Raw genomic sequence first — 15,307 nt, 5'->3', positions numbered from 1 at the left:
ATTTCAGTAACTCAAATATGTCTACTATGTTTCCTATCTCAAGTAATGTACAGTACTCTATGTATACAGAAGTCTAATACTGCAGAGTAATAGTATATATTTATATTTAACAGGGTAAATCGCATTGAACAAAGTGGATTATCTGAGAAAATTGACAGAGACATTCTTCTTGAGAAAAGAAGAAAAGACTTCTTCTACGATGATAAGACAATCGATACTAATAACGAAGAACCGCTGAAAATAGATGATATTATTGGTCTACTCTATTTATTACTTGCAGGATATTTGATCTCTATTGTAGTATTTCTTACAGAAATTCTAGTTAACAAGATAAAAAAGATAACAAGCAGAAAACGCAGAGTGAGGCCATTGAATACTGTTAATTAATTTTTAATCGTATTTTTAAATTAACGTAATAATGCTGTATTCGTTAATGAAGTTTCTTGTTCTTACTAACTTTTTTTCATATTCTACTGGTTTGAGCAACAATACCCATAAAATGTGATAAAAGAGAGTTTCACCAATTGACAGTTAAGTCTTTGATATAATTGCATGTAAATTAATAATCTGAAAGCCAAAAATTTAGAACTGGAAACTATAGATAAAGTCTGTAGAAAAATATATAAATACAGTAGAGAGTCGTTAATCGGAACCCTGGTAATCGGAATCGCCGGTAATCGGCACGATTTTCAGTCGGACTGTGTCGTGCTGAATCGAACGTTTTTGATACTAGATTTACTTTAAAGTATAATTTTCATGTTTATATATTCTTTAATATATTTATTTTGTTTGTACAAAATGCAGAAATAATTTTTAACGATACGATAGCCTCGATTATTATTATAAAAATTTTCGTTAGGCTTAAAATCGACGAAAATTCAATACGAAAGCGACACACAACGGAGAAAAATTTGAACATCGGACAGGTTAATATATTTTTTCGTACATAATTGTTAATCGGAACAAATGACTAATCTGAACCACCCCATTCCCCAATTGATTCCGATTTACGACTCTCTACTGTATACAACTAAACGTTGCTTTATAGTGAGCATTGAAGCACGCTTGTAATTAATTTATGTTATACGACTGTTGTAATGCACAACGAGTCTAGGTGTATTTTTTCGAATGTTGACATTACAGAAATTAGATTTGATTTGACACAACAACTAGATTGTATTGAAATTAGTACTACAGTTTGAATAGCATATCGAAGCTTTCCACGGGAATGGTTTCTTCAATTCCCATTCGCAATTCGAGTATGTAACACAAAAGAAGTAGCATAAATATTTATCGTTTATGTAATCACATCAGAGTAAATCAGAGATTTCGATTATAAAACCATTTTTGTTTTACTGCTTGAATTTAAATAGCTGAATACAAATTTAAAGTAAAAACCGAATGACTCGTTATTTCGGTTGACATCTAGTGCACCTCATTATATCTATAGGCAATGCAATAAATTATTTTAAACAGGACTATGTAGGGTGTCTATGGAAAAACCTACGTATTCGTCATATAATTTTATATTGAAATATACAAATATTAAAAATCTGATAACGAGATTCGATAAGTAATTAGAGTATTATAGAATTGTCGCCAGTTTCTCCAAATATTATATAAAAAATAAAATAGAATATAAATTATTTATTAAAATTACTCATGAAATTATTACTGAAAAAAAGCAAACGAAGCCATGTCAAATGCACTGTTTTTGTTTCGGCTATTTCTTAAACAGATAAATAACATATTTTTGGATATGCTAAATAATCGAAAATGAATATGTGTGAAGTTTATTTAAAGATAATAAATTACGCAACCTTTCGTCCTTTAGCATGCACGTGACTTGAGAGACTTAGGGCACACATGACTAAAGTGTCATGTCAGAAAAAATCATATGGCAGGTCATGTATCTTGTGATTTCCGTTTAGGAACTCTGTTTTTCAATTCTTTTTATTTATCGTCTTATTTTCTTAGAAGAAGCTTCTTTGCATTTACCATAATTTGAACATTTAAATAATGGTTAGTATGTGGCAGGTGGATTGAGCTAGCCTTGTCTCGTTCGTATACAGAAAGTTTTGCAAAAGTTCAAAATTATTTTAATATGAAGGGAAAATAAAATGGTGTACCGAAAAAAATGCTACACACAAAAACGAAATCATAATGAACGGAGACACAGTGGACATAAGTAGCCTTTTCATGAAAACGATAACGCATAATAAATCACATTAGAATAGAGTGTATGCCGAATAAGCTAGCGTGTATTAAATTTGAAAACTTATTTTTACCAGTTCTTGCAAATTATATGCTACAATAAAGAAACAAAATAATGAATAGTTCAAAATATACTACAAAAATATTAATTTATGACATGATATGCAATATCTATTTTGTTGCACTTCCTGATGCGAGTAAGATGACTGTGAAGTAAGAAATGTCAGCCTGTGTTGTATCATCATCAGATCGATTTAAACGCCATGTCAACGTATATTAATTTGACATCTTACATATTAATTTTAATAGTAACTTATATTGCATCGTTTCAAAACTAACATATATTATAATTATTGAAAAATTTATATAAGCACAAATTTTTATTAACAAATGTATCGAGCATATGTATTTGCATGTGTTGTAACTTCAATCAAAACTGTATGATTCATTTCTGACTTATTAACGCGTTCAGCCCTTAGCCCGAGATATCTCGGGCAAGTTGTATAGCGTTACAAAAAATGGGGTCCTTTAGGACCCCTAAAAAAATTTTTTTTTTTTTTTGATTTTTCGGATGTTTTCTAAGTCTCCAAATTTTTTGAAAAATTTTTACCCGCGCGAAAAAATTTTATTGCGAGTTTAATTAACCTTTAATGACACGCAATTAACGCTTAATGGTTTTTTTATGGGATTTTTTTATAAAACTTTATTCATCTTTCTAAAGTTCTAGTGCGTCGATTTTACTTCGGTAAAGTTATTTAAAGCTATTTTCTGATGTCAAAAACAGCATCCAATAGTTTTTTAATTTTTTTAATTAATAGATTTTATTATATATACGTTTAATTAAGTCGGGGGGGTCGGAAATTTCAATTAAAATCGTAATTTTAAAAAAATATTTAGAAATATACCGCCATCTAGTATTCACCCTACTTTTTACCCTTCTCCTCCCGAGAGTTTCATGAGAATGTCCCGCGAAAGACGACACCAGCTGTTCTCAAGGTCATCCAGCTGTGTAAACAATGACACATCGGTGTCAAGTTTCGCGCTAAGGCGAGACAAAGGAAATTATACTTTGAAGCTTTTTCTTCAAAATTAACACATTTCTATAATTTTTTTTTCGTTTTTATGTTTAACTACATTAAAATTAAAAAGTATTTAATTCGCTGGAGTCCCAAGGAGTTAATGTGTATTTAATATTCGATATACTATAAATTACCTAATTCAAAATACCGTAAAATTTTTGAATAATGACAATTGATGGCAACGTACAACATTGCCGACTAATAGCTAAGTTGTTCTGTTCCTGAACACTAAGAGTTCGGTTGTTTTCTTGCTTTTTGTCTGGGCCGGCTGGCCACGTGGAGTTTTCCGGGTTTTCTCTATGTCTGTAACGCCTGAATAGGGGCCAGTTACTTTTAGAAGTCCTCCCGGAAGGTACTATTTTCCATGTCTACACAAATATATTTCATTACTAACTACATTGCACCGTAAACGCATGTCACAACTTATCACTGGACACCATAGCTTTCTAGATTTTTCCTAACATATAACAGAACAAAAGACGTACGAGATAGCTGTTTTTCGAAGTTACCTCCTTATTTTAAATTAATCGTTTGCGTTTTTCTTAAAGAAAAATGTTTAATGGCCGAAATCATGATGTCCATTATTTGGCGGTTCGATTGTTTATGCTTCTAACATCGATATTAATAATATATATCTAAAATTTTTCTTATGTAATCTCAACATTATGCCAATAAAGTAATTATATTACAGTTACGTTTCTGAAGTTTTAATACTCCCATCTAAAAAATAAAATATCCAGCAGAGAGTTTTTTAACTTTTTATTATCATTACAGTAAAAACTGTATGTGTAGTGTTATCTGTTTTGATGTTTTATCAAAAAACTTTTTATATTTTTAATTATTATAACAAAGCGTAAACTTTAATTTGGAAAGTAGTAATAAGGTTTAAGAAAGTTTTAAAATACCAACGATTAAACACAGAGACTTTACGCGAATTAAAAGATTGCCTAAACTGGAATTTTGTTTCCTGTTTTCAAAAACTTGACAGATAATTTATTGACGAGTTTCAAAATCAACTTTCTCAGTGTTACATTTTTAAATATCAAAAATTAAATCAAGCTTACAATATATAAACATATAAAAGAGCTTAGCTGAAAAGCCGAAAATCCGGAAATCCATTAAAATAAGTTGCACATTATTTACAAGTCGTTTCAATACATTATAATGGCGATTCTTAACCCTTGTTTCGATGAACACAATAACTTTTTCGCAATTTCTCCCTGATAATCCACAAAAAAATAAAATTATATATATAAAATTATTCTATTTATTGTAAATTTATTTCGATGTGTTATATAAGTAGTTACTTCAATTGTAGACAATTGTTTACATTTCTATGCAATATAATAATGTTTACTAGTTGACAAAATTATTGTTTCGTGAGCGTAATAAACAAGGAATTAACAGGGAGTATCTACAACTCCCTTAACACATACTGACCCCTGAAATTTGTTTTTTATTTACTGCGTACCATTTTCAGTAATTGTATTGCTGCGTATGATAAAACCCATATCTCGTTCTTATGGCCCACTTGATGTCTAACATTTTTGTCGAATCACTTGATGTCTAACATCTTTGTGAAAAGTAGGTATTTTTCCAGTTATTTTATCGGGTTAATTACAATGAACCACCAGAAGCACAAATTTAGTTATAAGTATAGAGTTATTCTGAAAGCTGTCTCGGTTTTATGATTAAATTGTAGTGAACGTCAGAAACATATTCAAGTTATATATTTGCATTCTCTTCACAAATTTTTATGTCCATCTGTGGTTCTGTATTTTACTGCTCTGAGCAAGCAATGGAACATATTGGTACATGGAAAAGAGATAGCATTCTGTGTCCTGCAATTCCACATTACAAAGTCTGTTATGACAGTACGAAAAACTGGAAGAAAATATTTCAAAAACAAATTTTAATGGAGAACAGCATACATAAGTGGTACAGGCAATTCACCACAGATATTGTACTGGTATCTATCAAGTCATACACATCTCTAAGTGTTTCAAAAATTCTTTCAGAACTTTTCTACAGCGTACTTTACATTATACGTTATTATTAGTTAGTAATAAGCTGGCAATTCTTTGAAACAGAGAATGGTTGTTACTGAAACATTGTGAAACAGAAACATGCTTATAATTTCAAAATTGCAAATATTTACTTCAGTTAGATTTTTATGTTGCTTATTTTGTTTCAAGAATGAAAAAAATTATTATTAAATTAGGAAGTAGTATGCTTTATAGTGTCTAAGCGTGTTATTTCACACTAGCCTACCAGTCACCAAGTGGATAAAACCAGTTCGAACTGGTTGGAATTTATGTATTATCAATAAGTTAGATACTTGTGAAATGTTTCTATGTTTTTATGTTATTTTTAAAACCTGAATAATTCAAGTCATGCTAAGAAAATCCTTCCCAGTTTACAGATCACGCATATGGTGCATTGTGCTATTTTATCAGTCTATCATTAGTTTATCGTATACATCATGACTTCGACCAAGCCTTGAATAAACGCTGCTGAGAAGTAACAAACAGTGATTAGCGTACTACATAGAGAACAGCTGATTAGTTCGCCATTTTAGATTTGGTACATCGCGAATCCTGTTTGCTAAAAGACTCGACATCTTGCTTTTTAAGACTGAAAATCAAATAAAAAAATGTACACCACTGAATATGATAATATGATAACAGATGGCCCAACCTATATTATATATGTTGCCATGAAAGTTGAGCAACTTGTTGCTGATTTTTTGTATAATTTTTATAATAAGTTTTCCCAAAATCAATTTGTTTGTGCATACAGGATTTACCTACTATATTACAATGCTTCTAGAATAAGGAGTAACATAAATATGTAAATAATAATTGCGAAACGAAAAATTGGTAAACATTTCGTGAATAATTTTTATCAGTATTTTATGCAATCAAAAGCGACAATGTATTAGTAGCAAAATTATTGAACGTCACGTTAAAATTTAATTACATTTACATTCATAATAATGAAGTTAGATTTGTCGCGCAACAAATATTTTGTGGGACTATGAACCCAAAGTTGAGTTTTTATTAAACACTTAACTTTAATTAAAACTTAACTTTGGGTTCATAGTCCAACAATCAACAAAACACGGTTTCAAAAAAAAAAAAAAATATTTTGTAGTTTCTTCCAGCCGATATTTCCGTTTTTTACTTTCCATTTATAATTTTACTTGCATTACAATGCTCTAGCTGAGAAAGTTGGATGCAAAATCACATAAGAGAGATTGAGTTAATTTTTTTTTAAATTGGATAAGCTGAAGGAATTATTAATTTCAATATATTCAAAATATTATTATTTTTAGGAAAATAATAAAATATTTAATAATTAAAACGTAAAGTTGCCATTATTTCAAATTTTAATAAATTTGAAATTGTTTTTAAATATTGTAACACAAAATTTCCAAAACGAAGTTAGATAGTTAAACATCCACAGCAGAAATGCATAGCAGAGGCACAAGAAGCCCTGATTAACTATACAGAAACTTCTGGTTTACAACGGAAATTACGTTATTTCTATTCAAAAAGTTTCCTGTCAAAGGAGTTAAATAGATGACTGGCACGAATCTATTGCTAACGGAAAGGAATGATGTACAAGAGCAAGACACTACCAATTTGATCTACAGTGTATATATTTTAAATTAAAAAGTTTATTCAAAATATAATTAAAATTACGCTTATTTAATCGATAATAAATAAGTAATTTAATTTTAGATTTCAAAAATTTTTTAAACTGTTTACAAAGAAACGGCTGCATATTTGACTCTATAATTTGCTTTTCAAACAAAAAAATCAATAGAATTTACAATTTTCATTAAACGTTTTAAATAAAATATAATTAAAATTCTAGAATATAATTTGAAAAATATTCGATTAGTTAAAAATGAACATTAATATTTTCTTTATCACAACAAGTACGTGGGTTGTCATAGAGGAAATGAATTTGTTACATTCTTAGAACACACTACAATGAAATACATTTCAGTTATTCGAGGTCTCCTAAGCAGTGTGTATTTTTACAGTATTTTACTAAAAATTTAATAATTATATATATAAAAACACAACATATGTATTGTAGGTTTTGTTAAATATTATTTATTAATTGTATATAAAATATTGTTCATTTCAAAAATGTTGATGTTTATATAACAATATGAATATGAATATAGATATGCTCATAAAAATTTTTATAGATACCTTTTTGAAATATAATATATATCTGTAAGCTGCATTATGGTTTTATTAAATTTGTTTTCTTGTAAATATTATGTACTGTTCGACTTTTTGCTTCTGTTTTTTATCAGATGCCAGTAGCTCGAGATAACACACTAGAAATTAGCCACCCTTCGGTAGGACGTTGCATAACGACAGTAAGAGAGGTAATAAATGTGGATCTTCTTCATCGCTTAATAAAATTTCAAAGTTCTGATACAGAGATAACATTAGTAAAACAAAAATTCATGAGTTTAGGTGGTTCCTAGAGTAATAAGTGCTATTGATAAAATTCACATTTTTATAATTGCACCATCACTTAATGATCTTGAATATAAAGAATTTACGTATGTCGATCGAAAAGGATATCATTCCATAAATACACAAATAGTAGGTAAAAGACTAACTTATTGGTATATATTTGAAATGCTTTTAGTACACAAATTATCAAATTTGTTATTAAATTATACATATCATTTCATGACACAAAAATAATACAATGAATTATTATATTTTCATTATGTTTCAGGTGTGTTATTTCGACATGAAAATAAAGAGCATTAATGCAAAATTTCCTGGATTAATACATGATTCGTATATATGGAAAAGCTGCAACTTAAGACGAGCTTTTATAGACGGACGAATCCAAACGAATAATAATGCTTGGTTAATAGGTTAGTAAAATTAAACCAACAGATTTTTTATATTGAATATTACACATTTCTTAGATTTTTCTTAATAATGATTGAAATATGTTTATTGAGTAATCTTTCATTTATTTTTACTTATTTTATTTTACAAATTAAAAGTAATACTGTAATTTCCTGATGATGGCTTATAAAAATAGGCTGAAAGCGTTTGAATATTAAATTACAGTAAGCTTAGCACGTGTTCTGATGTTTAATTATATTTGGTAATACTGTATTTACTTAGTTTATTAGAAACAATAGTACTGAACTTGTATGTGAAATGGGTTAATGTTACTTTAGCTTTCAAGATGGCGGCTCGTCTCTGATTCCAGCTAACAGAAGCAAGGAAACAGTGGGGTCGCACGTTCTAACCTAAACTATCCTATTCTAATTAATTACCATAATTATTAGCAACCAAATTATTAAAATAGGTTAGGTTAGGTTAGATCGTGCATCCCCACTGTTTTCTTGCTTTTGTTTGCTGGAATCAGAGACGAGCCGCCATCTTGAAACTTGGATAAAGCTAGATCAATAATTAATGGATGTGCTGTTTTACACAATATATGCATAGTACATAACATTTCTCTTAACGAGAATATAGTTTTATGTGATGGAAAAATGGAAGAAGTGGAATTTCCTACAGTATCGAGACTTGGAAATGAAGTCTCACTTGGCAACAAAGAAAGAGAAATTCAAAAACAACTACTTAGAATTTATTTCACGTAAATTTATAAATAAAAATTACACTGTATAATAGCTGCGTAATTACAATTATTTACAATAAATAAAAAGTGATATAATTCTTATATTTGACTGATTTATATTTTGTAAATTTAAAACAATAGAAGCATCTATACTATACTGAAATAAAAGATTCTGTTTTATTTTTAATGCTTAATATTTATGAAATTTTTGTACATATTTAGAGACAAATAATTTTTACAAAATACAGATAAATAGTTAAAACGAACATAATCTTGATTTTGCACAGAATGACATGCAATAATTATCTAATACACAAATGGTAGTTTTCATATCAGATGATTTATGAAACCAGTAACCATCTTTGTTGCTAGAAGAAACATACATTATTAATTTGTAAAGTAAATTAAAATTTTGCGTAAAGTAAATGGGTAAATGACTTTCCTAAAATGTAAAATTTTTTTGGTAATGATATATTGGTTGAAAATAGATTTGGTTACTTTTTATCACAAATAAATGGCCCTGAAAAGGCCTTTTTTACTATGAAATCAGGTTTTGATTTTCTGCTTCTGTTAAAGATGCAGAAAATCAAAACTGCATTTTTAATGAACCAGCAATTTCATGCAAAGCAGCATGTTTCATCTGCTGCTACTGCTGATGTAAAATAAAGATGAGCGATGAAGAACATATTGTCCTATATGCATGTACTCACAACAATTAATATATACAGGCTTTATTAATTCTAGTGTTTCTTCATATTTTATTCTGTCTCAAGCAATCTCACGCTTATTTCTAACAAGACGTATGTTAAACATGTGTATAAGTTAACTGTAATATATTACTATAATAATAGTAATATATTACTAATTTACATCTAATTAAAAAACAAAACTATGTAGTATTTAAAATACAATGTAAAATTACTTATTTACCGCATGTAATGTAAGCATTTAACCTATAACAAAACTATTTTTTAAAATAATTTTATTGTTTTATATCGATGTTCGTTACATTTGTTTCCAATTAAATTAATACATCAGAATTAAATTCACATTATCCACGATTCCAAGCAATATATTCAAAGGATGGACAATGTTAATTACTAAAAAGCAACTTATTTTTCATTATACAACCGAAACTTTTTCTCACATTCACATGGCGGTTTTGCTTAATTGTAAAAGCATAAGAAAAAATCATATGAGTGGAAAGATCTCAGCTACATCAAGAGATACCAAATAAACAATATACTAATTCAAGAAATACGAGAATTCTATCTAGGTGCAGACAAACTAAAATCACAATAGCTTACTCGCAAAACTTCAACAGATGTTCAAAAAGATTACAAACGAAAATAAGAAATGTGATAAATTGCGAAAATTAAAAATAATTGTTGTAATTTGTAGAATTGAAATAAGTGAACTAATTAATGGTATCTGTTCTTTATATCATATGAAATGTTAATTTTTGCTGTTGATAACGTCCTTTTTCTAATACAACCTGCTGCAATCAATAATAGCGGAAGTTATGCAATTTTCAACAATTCTCTAAGAAACTGTCTTTCCCGTGTTCTAGAATGCCTGGAAACTGAACTACACTTCGAAGCTTTCAAATGAGCTCCAGTCATCTCTAAGCAGGAATAAGTTTATTGTCAGTGCACTGTGTTTTATATAGAGATAGAAATCTTAATTGATTTTCGTGTAATTTACGAATTATAGATTTTAATCTGGATGAATCAACCTAATGAAGTTCTGAAAAAATGTAAAAAAACTACATCCGATATAATTACGACTTAGCAAATATACAGAACGTATCGCATTGTGAATGATAATGGCTGCCTGATTACATCTAATAAAATTATTCAACTGGGTATTGAATAAATCGAGAAGAACAAATTTTTAATACCTTTAGATATTTTGAACACAGAATATTATTTTATTTGCATAAAAGGCTACTTTATTAATAATTTCAAATTCCGAAAGATGTAAGTACAAAGAATACTTTAATATAGGAAAGCAAGTTATACAGCGTTGTTCAAAAGTAACTCATTAGAGATGATTGCATACATAGCAGGAATCTACCATAAGTTTCGTGCCTCGATTCCAGGCTTTTCACATTATGTATAAATAACATCCGAAAAACTAAAACCCAGACATTTACAAATTCAGCGTTATTCATTTAAATTCGATGAATTACTCTCTCTAATAACATTTACATTTCCGGTTGTTATGTAGTCATAAGTTAAGGTATGAGAATGGTAACAAATTTAGGTCTCCGAGTATTTTTAAAGTGTATACATTTCAACACTCTTCAACTCAAAAAGTCAAGAAAAAGAACTTTTGTGGATGTGTACGTATGTATGTGTTTGAGAGTGTGCGAGGACGTGCGTTTATGTGTATGTTGGCATCTATTTCGTTTGATATCGCAAAATTAGATAACGACTAATAAAACACAAAATTGTGCACAGTAACTTAGTTAGCACGGTTAGTAAAGGACATTGATGCTACGAAACTTTGATTGTAAAAGGTCCAGGAGATGGATGCAGAGTGGCAAAATATCAGAGGCATAGACTTCTGATATCTCGCATAAACGCGGACTTAATGACGAATTTACTTGTTATAGGCATTAAAAGATTTTTATGAAACTCATTTTTACTTTCAAAATTAAATTATTTGCCATGTTATAATAATTAATATTATTAAAAATTTTAAAGCAAAATCTCATAATAGGTAGCGCCACAGAAATTTATGTATTAAGATTAACAATATAAAAATTATTTTAAAAATAAAATAAATAACAGCTGAGAAAGTTACACAACACTCTGCTAAACTTTTTTTATTGCTATGAATAGTAGGTTTCTTCAGTTGAATTAATCACCCAAACGAGTGTCTAGTTTCAAACCGTCATTTGAATTTAACAAATTTTACCACCCACTGTGTAAAATATTTTCTTTTTGGAAATGATTCAAAAACTTCTAAATACAAACTCGTACCGTGTCCAGAATATCATTTTACTAAAATTATATACCCGAGTATCATTAAAAAATATTGATGTTTCTTATAGACCCTTAATATTATTTTAAAATACTAAAACAATATATAATATGTAATATGTATATTTGTCAACAGTATGTTCTTAATTTTGGATGAATTGTCGTAGAGATTTCTTTCGTTCTGCATAACTTGAGGTCAATTCGTACTCACGGAAAACTTCAAGTAATCAAACATTTCTGGTTGTTATAACAGAGGAAATGTATGGCGATTCGACAATCATTGACCCCGAAGATTTTTTTTTTCATTTTTGTACTTGAAACATCAATCAAGGTAAAAAAATTTGCTGTCTTTTGAATTTGTATAGATATTAGTGTTTGTGGGTGGGAAACGATTTCTTCAATCTTGTTAGAAGCTTAATAATTCCTGTCGTTTTTCGTGGAGAATTTCTGAAATTCGGCTTAAAAGTTTAATGTTTCGGAAAATTAATATTATTAAATTTTTGTGGTTAAAGGTCGACGTGGTGGAGAGAGAACAAAAATTGAATGTTAAATCTCGTGTAGGTCAGAATTAAGCTGATTTTTCGAGTTATCGCATTCACAATTTTTCATAACCTATATTCCTAACCTCAAAATTAATAATGGTGCTTTGGGATAATAAGTAAAAATATTAAAAAGTGTTTTCATAAAATATCATAAGAGATAACAATACACGCTCAGTCTCTAATAATAACGGAAAAGTAAAGGAACTCGCTGGTGGATTATTTATTGTTTACTTGAGATTGTAAGAACCTGGATCTAGAGGGTCGTACAGAAAAGCAATTAAATATAAATTATGTATAAAGTTAACTACAAAAGAAAATTATTTTATTTAACCGTGGGAAGGCAGAAAAGACAAAATTTTATCAGATTAATATCTTTTTGATTCCTCTGAGAAAAGGATATTAAACTTCCTGTTCTGACGACAGATATCTGTATAACAAGAACGACTTCCCGCCATACGATGCTGCTTTCTAGTCCCTAAACAGCCATAGTTTGAATCATACTTGCCTGTCTGAGAAGGTATTAGAGTTCATGCCTAATGATAGAATTCCTAACCGATCCAGATTGAATTAAAATCTGAATAGTGTTTAGCTTATAGGTCAGAAAGAGTGTTTATAGTTAAAGAATGTTTAGCTTAGAATCATAGTGACTCTGTCGCTTGATATATCGTTACGGTTTATATAATAAGTCCATCTATGTATATATCTTGTTAAATATAATATCTTAATAAATAGATAGAATATAGATAAGGGATTTGTCTGTCATTCTATCTCCCGAATCGACATAAACCCTTCCTACACTGGACATATCCCTGCTACTAGAATTTAGACTTCACCACTCAGACGAAGTAAGAAGTAGATCAGCTACTCGGTTCTATTTAGTTATCGAAGAAATCGCGAATTAGGACAGGATAATAAAATAATTCAATTCTAACCGCTGTCGGGAAATCTGACCGGAGACGACGATTTTATGATCGTTTTGTCTCCACATCTCTGTTCAACTTAAAAATAATTTTAAAGCCATCCTTGACAAGTGAACGAGGTTTCACAAACTTCGGATCTTACAAAAGTAATAAAACTTCAGAAACGTTACGGTAATATAGATACTTTATTGGTTTAATGTCTAGAGTACATATAAAATTTAAGATATATATTTTTAATATCGATATTAAATGCATATACAATCGAAACTCCAAATAATAGCCATTTACAATCAAAATCCATTAAACTTTTTTCTTAAAAAATCGCATACAATTAGGGAGAAACACATTTCAATCAACTGGGCGACAGTAACAGTCGACGATTTTGTACCAATTTTAAGGTGCTACCGTTGTTGTGGAACGGGGCACATGGCAAAGAATTGCGAAGGAACACAACACTGTAGTCACTGTGGCAAAGACCACAGGTTCTCAGAGTGCGATAGACGGCAAGAACCACCCTGTTGCATAAATTGTCACAATAACAATAAAGAACTTCCGAACACTAAAAAACAACCAACGAACCACGGGGCATTTCACCCGAACTGCCCATTAACAGAAAAAATAAAGAAAGCTATTATAAAACGAACAGATTATGGACTCTGAAAATACAGTAACTAACACCAAGTCTACAATACCAACGCAACACAGAAGCACGGACATGAACATCAAAATATTGCAGATAAATGTGCAAAGAAGTAGAGCGGCCAGTTCGAATGTCATTAAAACTGCTAACGATCTGGTCATTGATATAATAACTATTCAGGAACCGCATACAATTAATAATAAGATAGTCCGTTTTAATAATTGGAGAGTTATTACTAAAAACAACAACAGCAAACCAAAATGTGGAATAATTGTGAAAAACAAAACAATTGACATTGCATTAGTGCTACAATTAAGTAATAAAATAATAACCACGGTGATTATCAATCAAGAAGAGCCAATTTACTTATTAAGTATATACCTCTCTCCATACTTGGAAGATAGAGAGTGTATCGATGAACTTGACAAAATACTTAAAAACATCAAAGGCAAAAACATTATCATCACGGGCGACGCGAACGCCAAGTCAGCAACGTGGTACCATCCACAGGAAGACGAGAGAGGTAGATTACTGAATGGTTTAATGGACGAGATGGACATGGTGTCTTCTAATATGAGCACACTCCCAACCTTCTTCACAGGGTTCGAGGAAGGATGGACGGATATATTTATAAACACGAACGACCTGAGCCATAAAATACGCAACTGTGAAACTCTGCTTCGCACCTCGGCGAGTGACCACCGGTATATCTTAGCAGAAATTCAAGTAAAGCAGAAAAAGGACCAGCACCAATGGACTTCAAGAACTCATATAAACTGGGAGCTCTTCAAACAAAAATTTGCAGGAAAAGTGGAGAACATACGACTTTAGACAAATTGACGACAAAAGAGATCTAGAAAAATAGGTTGAATTTATTACTACAATTATCAACCACACAGTAAAAGAGACAACTCAAAGTAAAAGAATTAAACGGACTACCTCAATTTTGTGGACTGCAGAACTTACCCAAAGCAAAAGAGAGGTCAGAAGGATAAGGAAACAATTAGAAAGATCAACCGAAAGAAAACAAAAGAAAAAGGAGTACAACAGGGCACTCAAAGTGTATAAAAAGAAAATTAACAAACAAAGGTCTCTCACTTGGAGAGAATTATGCAGTAAACAGTGCAAGAGAGATCCATGGAATGTGCCATATCAAATAATATTCAAGAAACGGGAGCCAACACATATTCCAGACATCCTGAGTAATAATCAGACAGTTATAATTGTGGAAGAAAACATCAAACAGATTCTCGACTTCCATTTTCCAAATGATGACGTTACAACGGACCTA

The 15,307-nt window shown here is 30.0% G+C and overlaps 1 protein-coding gene across 1 annotated transcript; it reads left to right on the top strand.

The window, feature by feature from the left end:
- The first annotated feature begins 14,025 nt into the window (after positions 1-14,025).
- LOC136978136 (uncharacterized) lies at positions 14,026-14,847 on the top strand. The gene has a single exon (XM_067273794.1). It carries the CDS (start codon positions 14,026-14,028, stop codon positions 14,845-14,847), a length of 822 nt encoding a protein of 273 aa, XP_067129895.1.
- The last annotated feature ends 460 nt before the right edge of the window (positions 14,848-15,307 follow it).

This window comes from Centruroides vittatus, unplaced genomic scaffold (genome assembly GCF_030686945.1).
Source record: "Centruroides vittatus isolate TY-2023 unplaced genomic scaffold, ASM3068694v2 contig_499, whole genome shotgun sequence".
NCBI classification, from domain to species: Eukaryota; Metazoa; Arthropoda; class Arachnida; order Scorpiones; family Buthidae; genus Centruroides; species Centruroides vittatus.
Note: the sequence above shows the minus strand (reverse complement) of the source record. Positions and strands in the feature narration are given on the sequence as shown.